The 25,066-nt window shown below is 35.8% G+C and overlaps 1 protein-coding gene and 1 long non-coding RNA gene across 3 annotated transcripts in view; one reads left to right on the forward strand and one right to left on the reverse strand.

The window, feature by feature from the left end:
* Window positions 1-25,066, reverse strand: part of LOC138939619 (uncharacterized) — a 104,132-nt gene that overhangs the window by 22,620 nt on the left and 56,446 nt on the right. For both annotated transcript variants that reach the window (XR_011447874.1, XR_011447873.1), the window contains exon 2: window positions 8,152-8,268. This is a non-coding gene — a long non-coding RNA (uncharacterized lncRNA). The remainder of the gene's footprint in view (window positions 1-8,151; window positions 8,269-25,066) is intronic.
* On the forward strand, window positions 16,038-23,056 carry LOC138939616 (uncharacterized). The gene is made up of 2 exons (XM_070307570.1): window positions 16,038-16,656; window positions 21,944-23,056. The coding sequence occupies exons 1-2, from the start codon at window positions 16,203-16,205 to the stop codon at window positions 22,084-22,086; spliced, it is 597 nt and encodes a 198-aa protein (XP_070163671.1). The 5' UTR covers window positions 16,038-16,202; the 3' UTR covers window positions 22,087-23,056.

Raw genomic sequence — 25,066 nt, forward strand, 5'->3', positions numbered from 1 at the left:
GTAAAGCGTGCGGGGGATACAATCGTTTTTGTTACCGTGAGAACTATGAGAAATGAAACGCATCAGCCTAATAATATCAAACATAGAGAGAAAACATTTATATTGGGTGATTGCCTAAGTTCGTGCCCGATTTAAATATATTCACTTCAATAGATTATATTTTAGAGATAACACTTTTATTAATCAATTATATAGTCTCCATTCTTTTCTACAATGCTTTTCCAACCATCTATAAGCTTGTCGATTCCATTTTTGAAGAAAGAACTTGGTTTTTCTTGAAAAAAGTTTCTAAGGTGCTTTTCGACAGCTTCCTCGGAATTGAGATTCTTGCCATTTAAACTATTCTGCAAAGACCGGAACGGATAAAAATCTGAAGGCGCAATATCTGGAGAATATGGCGGGTGCTGCAGAATTTCCCATTGCAACTCCTGCAGTTTTCCTGCAGCTTATTCCTTTCAGTCAGGAGATGCGGCACCCACGTATCAAGCTTGGAAATGTATCCAAGCTTTTTTAAATGACGAAAAGCGGTTGAATTATCGATGTTCAGCCTCTCAGCAATATCCTCAGCTGTAATCCTTGGGTTTCCTTCCACTAAGGCATGCACAATGTCATCATCAATGCCAGAAGGCCGTCCAGAGCGGGATTGATCCTCCATGTTGAAATTACCATTTCGAAATCTGCCAAACCATTTTTTGACTGTTCGGAGAGCAGGAGCGCGGTCCAAATAAACGCTTTGAATATTTTTTCGTGCAATCCCAACACTCACGCCTTTCCGAAATTCATATAGCATTACATGCCGCAAATGCACCTTTCGTTCTCCATTTTTAATGATTTCTCTTATGCACAAATGGACTTATCTGAACAATGTCTGACGCTAAATTGACATAAGACAACGTCATCTATTCGGTGTAAGCAACAATTACCACACGAAAACAATAGAACTCCGCCATGCAGAAACTTAATGCCATCTATGAAAATCGGGCCCGAACTTATGCAATCATCCAATATATATATTATTGTCAAGAATAATAACGTCATAAAAAAATAGATATTATTCACATATACACGTACGTATAAAATACTTTTTATTGTATTTCCATACTTTTTCAAGCGGCATTTTTCGACATCAATTGATTTACGTTTTTCAAATTGTCCCGCATTTATTAGAAAGAATACCTGAGTATCTTAAGTAGCGTCAGCTGTTCGGGTGCCTCGTCCCTTTAAAGTTTAAAGATCCTGTAAAGTCTATTATATATACCTCGTCGTTCAAGCTGAGCCTTTTTTTATGACAATATTGCGCGGACAATAGACTGTGGAAAATATCCTGATATCATTTATAATATAACGCAAAAATTTGCGAGAAATGGACAGAAAGTCTTGAGAATCCTTCGCAAAATAACACAAATGTTATCTTTATTGCATTCTATCAATCGCACATTACTCAAAGTATCTGTTATCGATAAATAATTACATCGTAGAAATATAAATATTGCGACAAAAAATATTGCAATTTTAAAAATATTTATAACAATATTATTTCGCCCGCTCCTAAAATCCTGTCAAATATGTTTACTGTTTGCAAAATTATATAATACAGTACTTAGGAGATTAATACAATTCTTAGGCAATTAATACAATTATTAGGAAATACAATAAAATATATTTGAATACTCATCTCCCATTTCGTTACTATTTTTGCTTTCAATTTGTACGCAATCGCACTTGATAATTGCTGATAATTGTGATACGCGTTATTAATCGTAAATCGAATTTAATGTTAACCAAGAATTATGCGGACACTAAACGAACATTGTTTATCTCCAAGTTACGGCCGATCTTTTTCCTTCGAGCTGACTAAAGAGTATCCTAAAACCAATAAATCTCAAGGGTCTAAAAAACTAGGCGCGCGTGCCAGAAGGAGCAGCCACGTGGCTTGCTCTTCGTTCCGAGAAATAATTTGTTTGTTTAACCGACGATAAACGATTCCTTCCTTATTCTTTTGAAATACCAACGACATTTACTAATTAAAAAACGCATACTCGTCACATTTAAAATTTTTGCTCAATGATAAACAATGATAATTCCTTCCCTTTGAACGTAAAGCGATAAGAGAGAACTGAGAGTACACTTATAAATTTAATTCTGCAATAAAATAGAAAGTTTTCAGCATTTCTTATATCTTTCAAGAATCCACAAACGTCACTTTTAATAAATATCACAAATGCGTTTCTTTTTTTCTTAAAACATATATTTTTTCCGAGAACAGACACCTGTCACAGTTCTCAGTCATTGTCACGCAGAGCGTATAGTTTTAAGCAGCTCTATTGGACCAGTCAATCTGCCTTGTCTCGCAAGTAAAGATAAACAAAAAAGAGGAAAAAAGAAAACATATATATATGTGGTATGTGCCAAGCGGAGTTGCTAAGGCTCCTTTCTTCTCATCTCTTTCTATCATCCTCGAAAAGTTACGGCGGCCACGAGACGTCTTGGAAGTATGAGGGCGCAGATGGGATTGTGTTTAATGAAGTTTGGCCCAAGTTGCACCTGCCACTTTCGAGACATCTCGGATCAGCGGCCGTTACACCGCCTCGAGCACCCGCCGAGAAATTGGCGGGAATCGCGTTCCCAGGAGCCCGTGAGACTTATCTATGACAACGGCTATTTTGAGCTTTTTTTCCCGTTTCAGACCTATCTTTAAAATACACACACGTTGTAATTGAGCGATGTTGCAAGCGGACGCGCGGTTCAACGTGGCGGAAAAATTCGTGCGAGGTTTGTTTTTTCTATTCCAGTGAAAAAATTGCATTATTACATGGTGTCTTAGACGATACTTGAAATATTTCATAACTTGAAGCACGCGTGAAAAAATCTTTGATAATTTCTTGGAAATATTAAAATTAAACGTCAATTTAACCTTATCCATCTCCTCTTCGATACGTAGAAAATGCTCATAAAAAATATTGCGAGCTCCGATAATACGAGTTCTTTTTTCGTCTATTAAAATTTTATCCTGACTATATATCTTTTTATAATTTGTATATCTTTCAAACTATCAATTTTAATGTCGATAGAAGCCGTAAGACTGCCCAGAAGATCGAGTTACTTTGGGCCCACACGACAAGACGGTTCCTCCTTGAACCAACCCATAGTTTTTTTTTTCTCATTCAAGAGGACGCGTTCTTCCTGTTCCTGTTTCCACCGTAGAAATACGAGAGCATGCTTACACGAAAATGATGAGAGGAACAGGGATCTTTCGTGACTGCATTTTAATTATTCCCGACATCTGGCGCATATTGGGAACGTTAACCTTTATATGAATCTCACAGCTTTTCGAAATATCATTGTCCTTTCTTAAGGAGGTATACCACGGTTTGAAACCTCGAAAAAATGAGTACATTTTCTAGATCTTTTGCAGCACAACGACTTGATGAAAATTTTTAATTTTTTTACGATTTTAATACAATATTATCAACTATCTAAATAAAAATTTTCAGCTTAATAAAAATTTTTTTTTACAAGTTATGGGAATATTTGTGGAGCTCTTCCAAGATTTGATGAAAACGTTCATAGATCATATCGGAAATTAAAAATCCAAGTTTTTTTTATTTTTTTTATTAAACATTGTAATAGCTATTCAAGCGTCTTTCCAAAATTTCAAGAAATAAAAAAATGGCGGCGTGTTGAAAACAAAGTTTCGGTTCTTTTGAAAAAAATTCTCTTTCCTCTTTTTTAAATAACAAAAAAATGAGAAATCCGATTAAAGAAAGGCTTCGTTGGCAGATGCGGAATCTTATTGGAAACTCGCATGTAAAATTTGTAGTCAATCCATCAAACGGTAGCCCCAAGTTTTCATGCACGCCGTGCACGAAAACATAAATCTGCAAATGTTCGTACAACTTTAAAGAAAAAAAAAAAAAATTTCTTTAGACTAAAATTTTTTATTTAAGTAGTTAATTAATATTGTATTAATATTGTGAAAAGAATTAAAAAATTTTTATCAAATCGTTGCGCTGCAAAAAAAGAATCTAAAAAAACGTACTCATTTTTCAAGGGGGATTTCAAGGGGGGTATGTCCCTTTAACGCGTAAAAAAATCAATAATTGAAACGTGTTAAAAAATATAAAGAATCAGAAAATTGCAAATTAATGTTTTGTTATCGAGTCCCGGTGTTTGTTTTCGTAAACTATGATGATCTTCTTTGAATGATTCTCCGTTCTTAGTTTTTAAGAATTATGACGTGGCCCGAGATCAGCGATCCATCAAGCTATAAAACATCCCGCATCTGTTTTACAATTCAATTACTTTCAGCTAGCTGCCTGGCGGAATTTCTTCTTATCATCCATGAATTTTAATTACTTTTCATATTTACTAGCCAAATTATTTATGGAAATGACCAAAACACATTTTTACACAAAACGAATCCTATGGAAAATATTGTATTGTTAAATAACCAAAGAACAACAAATTTCTACCTCTAATAGTTGGTTTGAATATGAATTTATAAGATAATCTAATCCCGTATCGTATTTGTCATTGTCTGCAGCGACTATCGCTAAAAAGCTCATTGAAAGCGTGTAGAATGCAGGATACTAGAATCTTTAAATATTCACGATTCAGGATCTCCTCTTATTGAACGAAACAGCTGTTCCACCCTCTCCAACGGGGGCAGGTCGCCGGTAGATTTGCCGGCATTCAGACCATCTGAACGAACTATGTGCGCGGAGGTGGAGGCTTCGAAAGGTCGACGGTAAATGTAGGTACGAGCAGCTGGACCGGCGGAGATTCGTAAAGCTCGCCGTCACGCCTTCCTCCCGCACTGTTCAAATCTTGTCGGTATACGTTTTTTTTTTTTTTTCTCTCTTTGCTCTACCACACGAATCTAAATTCCCGAAGCACCCCTAATTTCTGTTCGAGTTGTTAAACGGGACTCGTAAAAAGTGCACGATTATCATTCACCATCCATTAAAATATAGGAACTACATAAAAAAAAAAAAAACACTCGTACTAGATTATTTTATCATGAATATCTCTTTTCCAAAATATACGTTATTATTTTTTAAGATTCATCATGATTCTTTTTATTTCAAACAACGGTGTCTACTTGTGCTGTACACGAAAATATATTGTTACAATTAAATTTCTGCTCCTCCCTTTCAATGATACATGTTAATTTAAAAGACTAAAATTTAATTATTTCTAACAATAGCTGAATAATACCTCCTATAATTAGGAAAACGGGATGCAAACAATCTTTGTTCATATATTTCGAATACGAAGAACGAGCCATCAAAGTATGTTCGCATCACCCATCAAAAAGAAAAAAGAAAAAAAAAACCGCCAATGATTAATTCGATGTCCATAAAAAGCGTGCAAATTACAGGGATCATAGGAATGTAAATGTGTACGGTTTATAACGTAGGAGGTTCAAATTAACTGAAATTGCGGCGGCAACCTTGAGCATCATGTCGCTACACATTCTCGCTCGCTCAGAAAAGTAGCTAATTCTTAACCGACAATTTTTCCACGTTCTTTTCTGCATCGTGCGCGGTCGCGTCAACGAAGAGAGAAATAAAGAGCGCTCGTTACACGCACGCGTGATATTGGATGATTGCATAAGTTCGTTGCCCGATTTTCATAGATGGCATTAAGTTGCTGCATGGCGGAGTTCTATTGTTTTCGTGTGGTAATTGTTGCTTACACCGAATAGATGACGTTGTCTTATGTCAATTTAGCGTCAGACATTGTTCAGATAAGTCCATTTGTGCATAAGAGAAATCATTAAAAATGGAGAACGAAAGGTGCATTTGCGGCATGTAATGCTATACGAATTTCGGAAAGGCGTGAGTGTTGGGATTGCACAAAAAAATATTCAAAGCGTTTATTTGGACCGCGCTCCTGCTCTCCGAACAGTCAAAAAGTGATTTGGCAGATTTCGAAATGGTAATTTCAACATGGAGGATCAATCCCGCTCTGGACGGCCTTCTGGCATCGATGATGACATTGTGCATGCCTTAGTGGAAGGAAACCCAAGGATTACAACTGAGGATATTGCTGAGAGGCTGAACATCGATCATTCAACCGCTTTTCGTCATTTAAAAAAGCTTGGATACATTTCCAAGCTTGATACGTGGGTGCCGCATCTCCTGACTGAAAGGAATAAGCTGCAGGAAAACTGCAGGAGTTGCAATGGGAAATTCTGCAGCACCCGCCATATTCTCCAGATATTGCGCCTTCAGATTTTTATCCGTTCCGGTCTTTGCAGAATAGTTTAAATGGCAAGAATCTCAATTCCGAGGAAGCTGTCGAAAAGTACCTTAGAAACTTTTTTCAAGAAAAACCAAGTTCTTTCTTCAAAAATGGAATCGACAAGCTTATAGATGGTTGGAAAACCATTGTAGAAAAGAATGGAGACTATATAATTGATTAATAAAAGTGTTATCTCTAAAATATAATCTATTGAAGTTTATATTTAAGTCGGGCACGAGAGAGAACTTATGCAATCACCCAATAATTACTTAAATGTTTCCTTCGCTCCCGATGCACGCACGATTTTTGCGACGTGAATAAATTCGTTCAATTTTTGGAAAAAAAAAGAAAAAAATGAATTATATACGAGAAAAAAAAAAGAAAGAGAAATGACTAATTTTGCCTTCTGCTGTCTAATTTAAAATTTATTAATTAATTAATGTATTAGTTTAATTTAATGTATTAATTGAATGTAAAATTTTCCTGTCGTCGGAGCAACTTAAAATCCTTCAAAAATGATGATTTCTTTCATGCGAGAGATCCAGCTTCGTGCGGATACAGTCGTAAACGTCGTGACTGTTTACGACGTGGTTGGAATTTCAGAATTTCCAGAGCATCTGCAACCAACTGGCAGCTGTTTGCATATACTCTCTTCGCCACTTATCTCGGGCGTATATGACAAACGCGATGATTTACAGATAATCTAGAGTGTTAGTTAAACTCTATCGCGGACAACGCGAGAGATCTCTCGTTCCAAGAAATTACTCGTCGAGACATTTATGAAGGAGATCAAAAGAGATATAATCGACGCACCGGGCATTTTGTAACGAGCAGATGATGAAACACTGACCGAATATATCAAATTTCTACGCAAAAGCAGCCACGAGGAACCCACGCGACAGCTTCTGTTTGTTTTCACCGTCTGATATAAACGCGTGCGTGAAAAAGACGGCCCTGTTTCCTTGCACACGCTTTCGTCTACCTGTGAGTACAGGTGGTTGCAAACACGAACCCTATTGTCCAGCTTCTGTCCCTCGTCTGTCGCTCTTTCCTGCACGATTTTTCTTCCTAAACGAGTCTAAATGCACACGCGTATAATACAATCATACGAGATAGAAGATTGGCAAAAATCTTTGTTTAATTAATATTAAGAGTAATGTAATAATAAGTACATTTTGTATCAAAGAAATTCTTCTCTTCGCGTATATCTTTTTTGATTTTGAAAATCTACTTCATATTTATCAGACAGAGAAAAATCTGTTATTAAAATTATATTTTTCAAGCAAAGAATAAAGAATTTTAATATTGTTGGGTTTAATTGTTGCGTATAAAAAAAAAAAGAATTAACATTATTATTAAGTTTGATATTAAATAATATTAAGTTTAATAAATTTAATATTAAATTTAATAAACTTAATATATATGTATACATTATTATAGTATTAAAAAAGAAAAGCAAATGGAACATCTTGCCATCAACCATGTAATGTTACAGCCCTGACACTGATAAGAATTTGAACGCAAAATTTTATTAGAGATCTGTCGCTTTCGCGTACGTTATCTCACGTTATCTAAAGGATTAATGCGCGGTTAGCAACAATCACAGCCAACAGCTGACTGAACGTCGACCGACACGCGGTACGCTCCCTTTAATTTCGACGCTGGAAAAAAGCCGCGCGGAACGCATCGGTGATTCCGCAAAATTTTCGAGACCTTCCGAGCGAACACGAAATTTGCGGAGAGACAGAGAGAGAGAGAGAGAGAGAGAGAGAGAAAGGGGGGGCGGGGGGAGAGAGGGAGAGAAGATGATCGGCCCGCAGAAACGCGGTCGTCCTTTTATATTTGGTACATATGCTGCCCAGGTGCTCGCGCCGATGGCCAAAGGGTAGTTTCAAATTTTTTTACCTTGTTCTTCGCGACTTCTTAGCTCGTTTCGTTCGATGTTTCTCGCTCTCTTTCTTTCTCCTTGCCAGTATCAGCTGTCGATCATCTTTTCACACTTTCTTCCTTAGTAATCAGTGCCTGTAAATAGAAGCATGCGTGGTGAATGTTAGTTCGAGAATGCGTGAAAAAGAAAAACACCGATATATTGGAAATAAAAAAATTTTCTTTTCTTAATTTATAAATGCTATTAAACATATATATATATATATATATATATATATATATATATATATACACGGGGAATATTAAAGTTTATAAAATATATTTTAAATTATGATTAATTATATTTATTAAACGATTGATGTATCGCGAAGTCTTGTATTAATTACTCGATTTTGCGAATCGATTGTTTAATTGCTCGATCTTAATCCGAATCATATTTAGATGCTGTTAAAAGTCAAACGATAAAGCGTCGAAAATATATTTTTAATTTTTAATTTTATTTTTGAAGAAATAATTATTTCTTATTGTGGTAACGTATTTAAAAGATAAGTAGATAATTATCTTATCAAATTATTTTCCGGTACTTGTCGCGATCGCGTTTAGGAAATGAATTTGACGGAGCGTCTCGCACAGCTACTTTACTGCGCGGATGTCGTCGTGTGAATGATAACACGTAAGAAAAGAATTTGATGTCGACGGAGCGTCCCACCCCACTATAGTTCTTATTCAAGTGTCGCTGTACGAGTAATAACAAAATCATGATACGTAAACAATAGCGCGCCAATGTTTACGCCGCCAAGACTGAATACCATGTTATTGAAAAGTCGTTGCCGAAATATTTTATATGTACAATTATATTATATATATGTATATATATATATATATATATATATATATATATATATATATATATATATATACATATATACGCAGAATATTAAAGTTTATAAAATATATTTTAAATTATGATTAATTATATTTATTAAATGGTTGATGTATCGCGAAGTCTTATATTAATTACTCGATTTTGCGAATCGATTGTTTAATTGCTCGATCTTAACCCGAATCATATTTAGATGCTGTTAAATGTCAAACGATAAAGCGTCGAAAATATATTTAATTTTAAATTTTATTTTTGAAGAAATAATTATTTCTTATTGTGGTAATGTATTTAAAAGATAAGTAGATAATCATCTTATCAAATTATTTTCCGGTACTTGTTGCGATCTCGTTTAGAAAAGGAATTTGATAATGTCTCGCGCTCTACTACCTTACTGTTCGAGTGTCGCCGTGCGACTGATAGACCATAATACGTTAATAATATCGTGCTAATGTTTACGCCGCCAAGGCCGAAAACCTTGTTATTGATAATTCGCAGCCGAATATTTTGCGTGCTATGACGTATATCGCGAAATATTAAATCGTACAAGTATTTTAAATTATTTACTTATATAATAAACGATTAATAATATTACGGAGCTTATCGTTAATTACTCGGACGGATGCAATTCGACTATTTTATTGCGCGTTCTCGATCCGAATCATATTTAAATCGACGAAAAGTCAAACGATAAAGTATCGGACAAAATATTAAATTTAAAATATTTTTAAAGAAATAATTATTCCTTATAAAGGAAAAGAAAGATCACTATAAAACAATAAATTATAATTTTGATTGCTGTCATTTCGACTTAGTACGCACCGATACACATTAAAAACTATTTTATATAAATTTATTATATAAGCATAAATAATTAAAACAATAAGATAATTAATACCACGTCTTTTAAAAATAGAGAACCAGATTCCTCGCTCTTATTTGTCCACCAAATGCGAAAATAATATCAAATAAAGTGCTCTTGTTGAATATATAAAAACTTTTATAAAATTTTTATATTTCTTATATTTTTGAACTAATTATATTTCTTATACTTTTGAAATAATTTTATTTGATTAATAAAATTTTTGTGAATGAAATGACAAAAAACGCGACATCATTAATTTCAGTTAAATACAAATGTAAAAATTAGATAATGTCTCGCGCTTTACTACCTTACTGTTCGAGTGTCGCCGTGACAATGATTAACCATAAGTAGTAATACCTTAATAATAGCGCCCTAATGTTTATGCCGCCAAGGCCGAATATCATGTTACTGATAATTCGCAACCGAAAATATTTTTTACGTATTATGAACAAGCGGAATATTAAACTATATAAATATTTTAAATTATAGATCAATTATTTAATAAATTAATATGTCTCGAAGCTTATCGTCATTTTAATTATTCGGACCTGCGATTCGACTATTTTTTTATACGTTTTCAATCCGAATCATATTTAAATCGTCGAAAAATTAAATGAAAAAGCAAAACAGACGAAATATAATTAAATCTTAATTATTTTTAGAGAAATAATTATTATTTATAAAGGGAGAGAAAGATCGCGACAAAACAATTTACATTTACAATTTTGATTCCTGTCACTTCGACTCTTGATTAAATGTGTATATATTACGCGAAATACGTGCCTCGAAATTTATTGTTGCGATATAATTACGTATTATTTAAGGTATGTAAAAGATAATTTATATTTTTCATATCAAATTATTTTCCGATACTTATCGCGATTCCGTTTAGAAAGAGAATTTGACGAAGTGTCTCGCGCTTTACTACCTTACTGTTCGAGTGTCGCCGTGAGAATGATTAGCTATAAAAGTTGTAATACGTTAGCAATAACGAGCTAATGTTTACGTCGCCAAGGCCGAAGATCATGTTATTGACAATTCGCAACCGAAAATATTTTTCGCGTATTATGACTTATAAACAAGCGGAATATTAAATTATATAAATATTTTAAATTATGGATCAATTATTTAATAAACGATTAATATATCACGGAGCATACCGTTATGTTAATTACTCGAACTTGCGATTCGACTATTTTATTATGTGTTTTCAATTCGAATCGTATTTAAATCTTTGAAAAGTTAAATGAAAAAGCAGAACGGACAAAATATAATTAAATCTTAAGTATTTTTAGAGAAATAATTATTATTTATAAAGGGAGAGAAAAAGATCGCGACAAAACAATTTACATTTACAATTTTGATATCTATCATTTCAACTCTTGATTAAATATGTATACACGTCACGCGAAATACGTGCCTCGAAATTTATTGTTGCGGTATAATTATTTAAGATATGTAAAAGATAATTTATATTTATCGTATCAAATTATTTCCCGATATTTATCGCGATTTCGTTTAAAAAGAGAATTTGACGGAGTGTCTCGCGCTTACTGTTCGAGTGTCGCCGTGAGAATGATTAGCTATAAAAGTTGTAATACATTAACAATAGCGAGCTAATGTTTACGTCGCCAAGGCCGAAGATCATGTTATTGACAATTCGCAACCAAAAATATTTTTTGCATATTATGACTTATAAACAAGCGGAATATTAAATTACATAGATATTTTAAATTATGGATCAATTATTTAATAAATTAATATGTCTCGAAGCTTATCGTCATTTTAATTATTCGGACCTGCGATTCGACTATTTTTTTATGCGTTTTTAATCCGAATCATATTTAAATCGTCGAAAAGTTTAATGAAAAAGCAAAACAGACGAAATATAATTAAATCTTAATTATTTTTAGAGAAATAATTATTATTTATAAAGGGAGAGAAAGATCGCGACAAAACAATTTACATTTACAATTTTGATTCCTGTCACTTCGACTCTTGATTAAATGTGTATACATCACGCGAAATACGTGCCTCGAAATTTATTGTTACGATATAATTACGTATTATTTAAGGTATGTAAAAGATCATTTATATTTATCGTATCAAGTTATTTCTCGATACTTTTCGCGATCGCGTTTGTAAAAGAAAATTGACGGAGTGTCTCGCGCTTTACTACCTTACTGTTCGAGTGTCGCCGCGAGAATGATTGGCCCCATAAGTCGTAATACGTCAACAATAGCGCGCTAATGTTTACGCCGTCTAAGCCGGATACCATATTATTGATTCATTGTTGAAATATTTTACGTATTATGACATATATATATATATATATATATATATATATATATATATGTGTGTGTCATAATACGTAAAATATTTCATATACATACATCATATAAAATATTTATATATATATATATATATATATATATATATATATATGTGTCATAATACGTAAAATATTTCATATACATACATCATATAAAAAAAAAATATATATATACATATATATATATATATATATATATATATATATATATATATATATATATATGTGTAATAGCATTTATAAATTGAGAAAAGAAAATTTTTTTATTTCCAATACATCGGTGTTTTTCTTTTATATATATTTTATAAATATTTTACGAAATATTTTATTTTTTATATCAAAATATGTCAGATTAAAATATAAAATAACTCAAAAAGTACTTAATGAAAAAATACTTTATTATAGTGTTTTGGAAAGCTCTCGATGTCAGCTACAAGAATACTAAATAAAAAATGGGGGTTTCCGCTTAAGATTTTAAAGTTGACCTTCACATGGCCTTCAAATGATTTTCCAAGGTCAAATCAATGGTACCATCTTATGGCCCCCTCGAAACCAAACAACTTTTGTCTGAAACATTTTTCTCTTCCAGGCTTGATTTTTGAAATATTTGCCTGAGAAGATTAAAATGGGCCACCCAGTATATATATATGCTGTTATAATTATTTGCATTATATCATTATTATTTTATTTTTGATATACATCAATTTAGTTTTTATTAAGGAAATCTATTTAGCCGAGTTAAATGAATTATATGAGTTAATTGTAGCTTATTGAAGTTATTGAAGTTAAGAGTTTTGATTTTTAATAATTTATTGTTCGTTATTTCAAAATAGAGGAATATTACTAGATAACTATAAATAATTATAAAAACACACTGTGAAAATACATAAACACAAAAACAAAATAACAATTGTAAAACTGTCATTCAAAGCCGTAAGGCAAGGATTAAATGAGTAATAAGGCTATTGTAAAAAAAAATTAATTTCAAAAAATATAACAGTATATAACTTGTAAACTCTCTTTTTCTCTCCATTCTCATATTTTTATCAGACAGAGGAAGAGAGAGTTTCTCGCATAGAAGTATCAAAGAAGAATAAAATCAAGAAGCCAACGATATAGCAGTAATAAAATGTCTGGCATTTTCAAAAATCGGTTCGCGTACCCCTCGTGAGCATGCCCTCTATTAGACCGCTCATAACCGTGAAAAATGATCGGGTCAGTAATCGTCTTTAGTATGAGTTAAAGTCGCGGCATTAACTACATCCTGGCGTATGAACCCCTGCAGATAAGTTCCTCCCTAATTTTGTACGATGCCCTGACGTCACGGGTGTACCCGGGGTCCCCGCGCGTGTTTCGGTCTGCTTGACCAGGACCGGAAGTGGGAGACCGATGGGGAGCGCGAGCGCTCGAAACTCGAAATCCCCCACGGATATCGATGTTCCCGTGTTTAAACGAGAAGGAAGTTGGCATTTCGTCGGAGATCCGACAGTTGCGTCGAAACAAGAGCGAGGGAGACGATTTACGCGCTCAAGAATAACGTCGAGATTTATCCATTAATACCTACATGCTATAAAGATTTAAAAAGCAAATCGCTTAACTTTCTAAATCGCGTGTGCATTTCCCGTAACAAAGTATATTTCACGTATGAACCGATAATCGTCGGCAATCTCGCGAGCTGCACTCGATATCACGTTTGAAAGCAATTACGGGGCAAAACGCAGCAATAATCAGCAATAATAACCGAACGAGCGTGGATATTACGATGGAAAAATCTCAAGAAGCGATCACCAACCTAATGATCGTTACGGGCGCTCGCTATAGTTGGTCATGGTGTTCACCTGTCTGTGGCGAGTGTACGAGAGGACGCGCGATGCGCGTGTGCACGCACACGCGTCCACGCCCGACGCATTGCGCTGCAATGCGTTTCTGTAACGGTCGAATTTACCCCCATCATACGATCAGCCGTGATATAGCGAAGCGTGACTCGACCCAAATTGCGTTACAATCCACCCGGTATCGCGCGAGATGCTTATAATCGCACCTCCTCGAATCTCGCGGCAGCGTGCGGTCACGCTTTATTTCACGTACGTGCACACAGTGGCGCATTTATGTTTCTGCTGTCCCTCCTACCCCTCGCACTCGAGCATTCATTTGCGTATCGTCCTTGTCTCGCCCACTCTCGAACTTGCATACAGACGCAAGTATGTATTACGTACGTCGCTCGAAGCTTTATATATTCGTATACTTTATTCGACGCGTTTTTAAAATAAAAATTGTATCGCAAATATAAAATGTTTAATCCTTACACCTATAATTTCCCAAGTAGGTTTTTATAAAAATATTAAAAATATTAAAAATATTAAAAATATTAAAAATATTAAAAATATTAAAAATATTAAGATTAAATATTAAAAATATTAAGAAGATTTCGAAGAAACTAAAATTTACGCGTGTGAGTCAAAGGTAAGACCTTGGCTTGATCTTCCTGAGTTACAATCTGAATGCCTTGTATATAATGGACGGCCCCATTGCATTTTTTTTTTTTTTTTAATCACGTTGACCTGTTACATAATATCTGGTGTTCGCGGAGAATATATAAAACGCAATTAAAAAAAAAAAAAAAAAAAAAATCACGGTTAAGATACTAAATCGCATTAATAGGACCAATTCAAAAGGCGATTCAACAAGTAAATTTAATACAACACGAAATAAAAAGCAAAAAAAAATCTTGATTTTATAAAATGATGCTATGCTGATTATGATTATATAATCGTTGGCCTGTTCGTAAATCGTGTCTATCCGAAAGTTCTATGTGCTCGAGAAAACGATCGCGACTCGAAGAGCGATTTTCTTGCTTCCACTCTGGTCTCTCCCTTTCATTCTCCGGCTGTTCCACCTGCTCGGACGACCGTTTTTTTTCTTCTTGCTACAAAACACCCGACTTCCCGCAAAAATGCTCGAGGCAGAATCGTGCCAACAACAATTGGATGAATTGTCCTGCAGTCTCATTGGTGCGCACGCTTACGCGATCTAAATCATTTTTCTATTCCTCTCTCTATAAACCTTTCTCGAAAATATAATTTCAATTTCCATGGGGAAAAAAAAAAAAAAAAAATTTAATAGAAAAATGATAAACTTTTTATATTAGCTTCATATATATATATAGTTTCAAATTAAAGATAATAGTAACGAATTTTAGTATGTGTGAAAAAACCGATTAAAAATGTATGTAACATATATACATAAAAAAATGTAAATTATTTTATATCTATGTAAGAGACTGTTTAAAGAGATAAATTGAAGTAAATTTGAGGATAAAACAATCGGCGAGATAAAACAATAAAAATTTTTTTTCGCGCCCTTCAACAATCGATCGGATCCGGTAGCCGGAAAGAAATTAAACGGAAGAAAGAGAGCGATCTGAGAGAAAGAGAGGGAATAGTCTTGAATCGCATCGAACCGCGATCGTGATCTTTCTATACATCGCGCTACTTAGAAGAAAAAGCAGAAGGGTACGACGCTTCGCGGCGCGCGCGCGCGCTCTTTCCTACCACAAGGCCGAGGGATCGCTTAGCATAATCCGTTGGACGGTTTCGAGCTTGAAAACACGATGGTGAGGGTACACGTGGAGAGCGCGCGCATTAGAGAGAGAAGGCGCGTGCGGATGTCAACGTGCGCGCAACGAGGACATTGCTAGAGCAAATTCGCGCCATTTTTACTGCGCAACCCGCGCGGCGCACCAATCAGATTTGAATTTCAACACCCGATAGTGGGGACTACCGGACCTCGTGGCTTTGCTCAAACGAATCTGAGCCGTCTGGCTTCATCGTCCCCGAACGATCCTACCAGAACGAGTCTGACCGTCGTACGGTGAAGATCAAGGTTGATCGGTTGTTTTCGGGCCGACATCGCGCGACAAGAGTAACACCGTCGAGAATCGAGGAGGAAACTTCACAGAAAAGTTGAACGGCGCGGCGCAATTTACGTCGTCGATGATTCCTCTGTTCTTCCGGGGAACATTGAACGGAAGATACAGGAAGAATCGACAAAGTGAAGAGAGCGGCCAAGTATCTCGGATTGAAAAAAAAACGCAAATTGCCGGGAATCCGCTTAACTCGAATTACGCATCCGGTGGAATACCGCGAGAGGAACCCGAGATGCTGGCAGCTTCGATCTGTTGCGAAATTTATTACACGGTCTTACCCAGCTCGACCATGGCCTCGCGAGTACCACGCTGCCTCTTCGGCAAGCCGGATCCGCGGGACACCATGGAAATGTTCCAGGAAGCGCTAGACGCGGAGAGGAGCAAGTTCGCCAAGAGATGGGGAGTGGATCCCTGTTCCGAGGACAAGGAGAATAATTACCAGAGACGGAACAACGAGAAGAGCGAATCGTCGATTAACAAAAAGCGAAGTAATCCGTATTCAAGGCAGACCAGCATTCACGGTGAGCAATGTTTCTCTCGCGAAATAACAACGCGAATTTTATTGATAAATTTATGCACGAGAGAGAGAGAGCATGAGTTACGAATCGTGTTCGGTAAATATTTCTCTGTGAACGGACGATACGTAAAAATTTATCAGAATGCATGTTTCACGCGCGAAAGAAGATGGGCCTCATCGCGAATCTTTTGGCTGGTATCGTCTTCTTGTATTTAATGCGCGTGACCGAGCTAAAAATATCTCTTACACATAACTCGATATATGGCATGCCACTATAATGTTCCTCGAGATGGAAACTGAATTATGCAACCGAATTGTATTCGTAACTCTAGTATCACATAATATAATTTTTCACCCGAATACACACGATCATGTGACTTACGATAAAAAAAAAAAAAAGGCAAAATCTTACGTTAAAATTATCCTCTTCGGCAATTAATGATCTATTATTTAGCTTATTGGATGACGCTGTATACGAGATTGCAAAGTAGCGGTAAATGTCTGTCGCTCATCGTGGCGTCATAGAGCCACGACTTTTTGGCGGGAAAGCCGCGCCGAAGAAAGGGAAGGCGGACGCGCAGGCGCGGCCTGGTCGCGTGGCTTCGACCTCTTTTCTTATTCCAAGTTCGTCGCATCTTCCGCCTTTTCTCCACCTCCAGCTTCTATATATCCCTTGGCTGAGTATTCCCGGCTACCGTCTTACGCGTTCTTTCGGAGAACCTTTCATCCTGTTAGGCTATTCGTTTCTTACGCTAGGAGCACGCGTCGTAAACGAGACCCATCGCAGGGATAATCTAGGCGTCCTAAACTAGAAATGTCTCAGATTAGAAATTCGTGTTGTTCTTTTTTAGAAATTCTTTTTTTCCTATAAACTTTATTCTTACAAGATCTATTATATAAATTAATTTTTATAAACTTTATAAAAAAAAGTTCTTCGATTAATACAGTCGTATCGCGAATGTAAATCTGTTATTTGCATAGGCTATACGTTACAGCGATAATATGGTTTAATCATGAATTACAAAAAAAAAAGAAGAAAGAGATTCAGTATTTTTTGAAATTATTTACAAAATATGAATAAATAATTTTTACAATCTTCATAAATTCCTCTCTGATAATTTAATATAAAATATATATTTTTAAAAATATTTATCCAACTGCGATATATTTTATCAAATCGAAAAAAATATAATTAACAAAAATTGTAGCGTTTTTTTTTTTTTTTTTTTTTTTATTTAGAAAATTCAAATTGCAGCGAGCGCAGCTTGATTTCTTTCACAATTCCATCGTATTCGAGATCGACTAACTTCTGCGCAACATCTATCGAATACCTACGAAAAAAAAAAAAAAAAAAATACTTGCGTTATCAAAGAAAGATAAGTGAACACGTGTGATGCGTGATCGCGTGAGAAACTTCAATTTCAGTTGCTGGTCATATTCTACGATCAGTACGCGGTGTAATGACGCAGTTAGGGAAGGAACGAGGATGAATCACGACTATGAGTCATGGAGTTTAAGGCGACCGACGTAAAGTACCTGTAAGGGTTCTGTCGTGAGTCATCGAAGGGCCCCCGATTTTCAAGGAGTAAAGGAAAGCCGCGATCGCATTCCTTGGATTCTCCCGGCATGACACACTTCTACTTCCTCCTCAATGTAATCGCATGAATTTTAGTGCACAATGGACATTATGTTTTTTTTTTTTTTTCGACCAAGTGCAAAATTTTGCATGCCACTGCATGCGAGATAAATCGATAAACGTACGTCACTTTGTATGTATCTTACATTCTTTATACTTTCAGGATAATAATTTGCAAAAAATTTTTATTCCTTTATAAAAATGAATTTTATACTGTCATACAAAAAATATACAGGGCGTCCCCAATTTAAATGGCAAAACTTCAAGAGCGTGTAAGGTACCTAAAAACTAAGACAAGGAGTCCTTTAGAGGTTTGCTCGTTTTTGCTCCATTTTAGGGAAAATCGCAAAAATTCAATCTCTCATTGTCAGTTGCTCTCTTGAGTTGATTCGCACCGAATAAACTTTCTGCTTCAAGGTTTCTTACATATGTAAACACTTGATGTTATCCTTTACGATGCCAATCGATTCAAGAGAGCAATTAAGAGACCGAATCATAGAAGCGGTGCACCAAATATCACTAGAACAATGTCTAGCTGCAATTGATGAGGTCAGTGCTAGATGTAATGTTTGCATTGATGCAAGAGGGCAACATTTTGAACAATATCTGCATTAAATAGACGATAACATAAATAAAATGTAAATAAATAAGTAAAAAAACAAAAACTTGTTTTGTTTCTCTTTTTGTGATTTTCTCCAAAATGGAGCAAAAACGAGCAAACCTCTAAAGGACTTTCTGTCCTAGCTTTTCGGTCCCCTACACGCTGCTGAAGTTTTGCCATTTAAATTGGGGACACCCTGGTATAATGGCTAATATCCGTTTTGAAATCATATATAGGCATTCGAAGTGGTTCGCAGGCTAAAAAATATACGTCGATATACGTTGAAACACGTGTGCGAGATAATCGTAGTGCGCGCGAGGGGAAAAGATTAATTTTCTCAACTTCGAGAGAGATCCTGTTCCTATTTGCACTGATAATCCCCCGCATGGTGACTCCTTTGACTGGAACGTGACGACCCTCAAAAATTCAACGGAGCGGGACGGTGCAACCAGCACCTCTTTTTCCACCGACACCTGTTAGCCCTTGCTACGGGCCCATGACGACTGGAACGTCTTTTCCCACGATTAAATCAGACCCCGCGAACACGCGATGCAGTGTCGCGCGGGGCCTTTCGAAGGTCGCGCGTCACCTATTGGAACAAGTTGCACTTGATACGAGAAGGACCGGATACACTAATACCCGTATTCATAGTCCTTCCTTATTTTAAGGACGGAGGAAGCCTCCATGAATGATTCCTTGAATCTGCAAGACCACCTTGTTTCATAGATGGACCTCGAGTCTCCCTTTCAGAAGGAAGGAATATTTTAGGGATTTTTAGTGACCGACTGGAGGCAGCACCGTTTTATGCTGCCTGCAACTAATTTCATATAATACATATGAAAACTTTTTCGTATCTTCAAAAAATTCCACGGGATTTTCCCAATCGCGAATGTATCTTTTCGGAATCCGCCACAGAATCCGATTCTCTGGATTTTCGTCTTCAAATCCATCGTCAGAATCATTTAAAAATTCATTGTCCATTATCTCTTTTTCCTTTATACACTTTCAGTTTGAGAGCGCGACAACAAATAACCACAAAACTACAAATGTAACGAAACTAACTTTTGGAGGTTATATTTGGTTATATTCTGCGTATCGTCTGCTAAAAAAAGTCGCATCACTCTTCAAGGAAGCTCGTGACCTTCCTTGAGATAAGGGAGCCAATAAGATTCCTTGTTCGGTCAAGGAAAGTTTATGAAACGTGGAACGAGGAACAAGGAATCCTTATTCCTCAAGGACGGACTATGAATACGGGTATAATTGCACCAATTCTTCCGTTTATTTAACATTTTCATAGTCTGAAAATTACGTTTATTAATTTAACGAGATATAAGGTACGATTCCTTTTTTGTTTTAATGATTTACCTATTGCCGCAAAAAAAAGTGACTTTTAACGTCGTTACGCGCGTTTTATCTCTTGTACTTAATCCAAGGTAAAACGCGTTTAAGGAAAATATTTTACATCTATACAGAATAAACATAAAACTAAATAAAGAAAAATCTGGATTTTCATCCTTTATACCTATTCGGCCCGAATCGCACGAGTAACGGGAACGAGTGATAAAAAGGCGTTTTATTTTCTTTTACGATTAACGGAAGGAAAAATAAGCGGGGAGATCGTATCGTAGAAACGAGGATCGCGGTATTATTTTCCGCGTCGTGGAATAGAAAATCTTTGACGTTCTCGATCCTCGCGATGAGAAATCGACAAAGGATCCTTTCGATCGCGACTTAAGGCAGTCTCTCCCGTTTGCATGGTTCTCCCGCAAAATCGGAGACGTCTTGGAGAGCGATTCGAAAAAGATCCTTCCTTCGGGTGAAAAACGCGTCAGAAGAAGGACCCGTTCGGATCCCTGAACAAAGGGCAACGAAATCTCGTTCGAGACATATGGACAGGTAAGCGTCGAGCCTTCTACGACGCTTACCTTCTAGGATCTACTTCGTGGCACGTTGAAGCGTGGAAACAGATGTTGACAAGCGAAATTGTGAACGAGATCAAAGAAAAGGAGACAGAGAAAAGAAAGAGAGAGAGAGAGAGAGAGAGAGAATGCGTGAACGCTGATCGAGGAAGAGCTCGGTTTCGCGCGCCATATGGCGAACCATTGCCAAAAAAGAGAGAAGTACGGAGAGAAAGGATCATGTCCTCGACATATGGCCATTGCGTGGATTTTTTTTTCCACCTTTCTCTCATCGATTTGCCGGATCGAACTGCGCTCCGATTCCGTTGTACCGTTTCGCCAACGCTAATATTCCTTAGTACTTTGACTGAATGAGAATGATCGATTAAATCGCGGTTCTTAAGAAAAAAAAATTATTTCCAAATCAGTCAAGGAGATAATGGCTACAAAGGATATAATTTCACGATATTATCCTGTATTATGGCTTCGTCCATTATATGTATGTATCAACGATCACGGTACAAGCGATCCGCGATCACTTTTTTTCATACATTTTATTATTTATTTCCTTCTAACGAAATATATGTACGTCTTATATTCGTCGCGTCAGAGAACAAGGAGGATTTTTTTTTTTTTTTTTTTTTAAACTCTCGGAGAACTGGTACCGTTAACGTAAAGTCGCACCTGTCAGTAGTCAGTCAAGAAAAGAGAGAAAAATGGAAATAAAAAGAAGTGAGGGTAGGATGCTCAGGTGGTTGGTTACCTGATCGAGAGTAGGGTGCCCCTAAGACGATTCCTGCGTGTGTAAGTCTTTGTTGTGGAAATTTCGTGCCTCTCCCTCGCACGATGCTCCTATACAGGTTACGCGACGTCGCAAACGAGATGACCCTATCGATCCACTAAACTTCCATATGACGCCGCGGAATCTTAAAAATATATTCGTTACGGGAAGTCCAACGTGTGTCCTCTCACAGAAATATCTATTCACGACGCGTGAAATTGTATCGAGAGAGTGAATGCTTTTATTGTGTCTCGCGAAGTTTTGTTTTTATACAGTATACTATTATTGTTACGATTTCTCGTGACGCGACGTTTCAATAACACGTCGTTTACATTCAATGCTGTTTCATTTTGTTATCGTTTATTTTTGTTACAGATTACTGGCGGTCACGAAAAATATGCGACGCCAATAAAAAGCCTTTGACGACTTCGATGGACGTGACGAAGCAACAAAATGTGGATTCGTCGAAAACAACGAAGACGTCTACAACGACAGCGGCGATAACGAAGACCGCGTAGAATATGACGTCGAATCAGAAACTATCGTATATCTTTAGATCCCGGGCACACGTGCGGTTTTCTCTTATTTTGCTACGGTGGCGAAAAAATCGCCGTGTTAACTTGAACGTGTCCTCGAATAGCGAAACAATCTCTCGCGAGCGCAATTAGCTCTTTTTCTTTAAAAAAAAAAAAAATGTTAAAAAAATTAATATATTATTATTATATAAAAAACGTATTATATATAAAATATTATTAGAATAATTTTTTTCAAGATTATATAGAGAGAAAATTTAAAACATATCATATTGCACAAAATGATCACTGAGAAATTAAATATAAGCATGTGTGTGTGTGTGTGTGTGAGAGAGAGAGAGAGAGATGCACGTGTGCACGGCATCTTAACGATCTGTTTTAGTAAAACAGACATTATCTGCGCTACCGAATCTTGTATATTTATTCTCTTTCGCGTCTTTCAAGCATTATTATCATTGATCAATTATTAGATTAATTCTCTGTAGGATTAATTGTGACAGACATATTAATTAATTCTTGTAAATAATTTGTCAAGTGATTTATTGGAGGTTTTTGTGGATGGATTCATTGTCGTAAGAATGGCCATATTTGCAATTAAAATTTTTACAATTAATGAATCATCGTGTCTTCAGCGAGCCGATCGAAAGTGTCTTTCGCGATAGCTCGCGATTTATCGAAACGGTTTTTAAGAAATTCCGGGCATTAAAGATTGTTTCGCGACGACGACGACGACGACGATCCATCGGAAGCTTGTGAAACGGTTGGTTCCTCGAGGAAGCAACAATGCAGCGCCTCCAAAGACTAATTGATTATAAATATCAAAACACGCATCTCTTCGCACTCTCGTCGTCGCACGAGAGACACAAGAAAGTCCTATGTACATTTCGTTTTAGAATTAGGACATCCCTCTAGTCATCTAGTCATTTAAGCAAATAATAAACTATCGTGCTTTCATTCCTACCTATTGTTCTTATTATTATTATTATTATTTTTTTTTTCCCTTACCCTTGCTATACATGTTAAGAATATCATATATATTAGAAAATGTTTTAAAAATATTATATTATATTATATCAAGACATATGTGCTATAATTTTAAAAAATAAACCTGATAATTGTGATAAACATATGTCTCGTTAATTAAAAATGATTATTATGTAATCCTATTATGTAATCTATTTTCCACGTTCTCTATTTCACTCTATTTACTCGACGTGAATTGAAACGTAAAATTTATAATTTTTCGCAATCATTACTGTATCTTGCATATATATATATATCTTCTCCCGATTAATTCAGTTAGTACTGTAAAATTAAAAAATTCAACGAGCAAAAATCTAAAACGGCAGTTATTTCGCATGAGTTATCGCTGCTGTAATGTTTGCCTCGTGTCTCACTGCCTCGAGTCTTTTAAATTAATAATACGTTACATAGACGTTAAAAAGCGGCAGGCGAATCGACATTATCTGATGTTCCATCGACACATTCTAAGGGAATCGACACGTGGAGAACGAGTGAAAATCGTCGAAAATTAGGCAGCTGAGCAGCACGAATCGCGTTTCAGTAACGAACATTTGTATATAACATCCACCTGGACGCATGCTAGGGTGGTCCCGATACGCGTATGAGGGTGAACTACAGGGTGATACAAAAACTATGACTATCCCTACATGTGCACGTAATCTACGTATTAGGTGTACAACTTTGCCTCCGCCGTTTTTTTGTCCGAAATTCGAGGCTTTATTGTAAAAAATTGGTTATACATTTATGATTCAAAGTATCGTCCACTCCCAATGATCGTGCCAATTCTTTTTGACTTTGACTCGAGTCTTCATTAAGTAATGCCTTCAATTCTGCATCTTCAAAAACCTTCTCTCTTCCACCGCTATGCCGGTCTTCGACGTGAAAATCACCGTTCTTGAAGCGTTGAAACCACTCGCGACACGTTCTTTCGCTAATAGCGGCTTCACCGTAAGTATTTGAGAGCATTCGATGAGCCTCGGCCGCAGGTTTCTTCATATTGAAGCAGAAAATTAAAACCTCCCGCAAATGACGAGAATTTGGATCGTAAACTGACATTTTCAATCGAGAATAACTTTATGATGCAGACACAAATCGACTAATGTTTCTATGGGGTTATGTTGACAGATGCCCAAGTTTATTGCATGACGTCTATGATCTATTTTTCTATTTATTTCGACCACTACTTACCGCTAAAGCCATCTATAGGAAAACGGCGGAAGCAAAGTTGTATACCTAATAATATCCTTTTCAAAGTTAATTACGACAAAATTATAAATATGATGAAAATATTTAAATAACATAAATAATGGAAAGATATTGAAAATTTTTAACTCGTGTTAATTTCGAAAGAAAATGTATCGTTATATAAAAAGGGAGAGAGAGAGAGAGAGAGAGAGAGAGAGAGAGAGGGGGAGAATACAAATCTAAAAAATAAGGATATATACAAAATATAAATATAATAAAGATATATGCAAAATATAAAGATAAATGTTTACATTAACTTACACCTCACGGATCGTTTTCATTTTTACATATATTATAAAGGGCACATTCCTAAGCAACACGCACTTTGAATTTTCTGGCGCTCTCTTCTCGTTTCAGAGATATACGATTTTGAAGTATCATAATTTTCGCATTTATTTCTATGATCATTTCACTATATCTCACTTGCGTGCTTATGTTTTTTTTGTTTACATCTGCGTCACTGTCAGTATATTTTCGCTAAGAATTTCTTTTGTTTACGAGTTTTTATTCAAACGTCAATTTAATTATGATAAACGTATTGATGAATTTTTTTTAACATTATGGCAGATGCATATCCTCTTACGAATGATTTATAAAATAAATATCATTTAATAAGATATAAAAAATTGTATATTATACTTTTTCACGATTGCTACTCCACGCAAAGCGAGATTCAACGCAAACCTATGTGTCTAGT

This window comes from Polyergus mexicanus, unplaced genomic scaffold (genome assembly GCF_030449975.1).
Source record: "Polyergus mexicanus isolate NDT 795.1 unplaced genomic scaffold, iyPolMexi1.0 SCAF_14, whole genome shotgun sequence".
Classification (NCBI taxonomy): domain Eukaryota; kingdom Metazoa; phylum Arthropoda; class Insecta; order Hymenoptera; family Formicidae; genus Polyergus; species Polyergus mexicanus.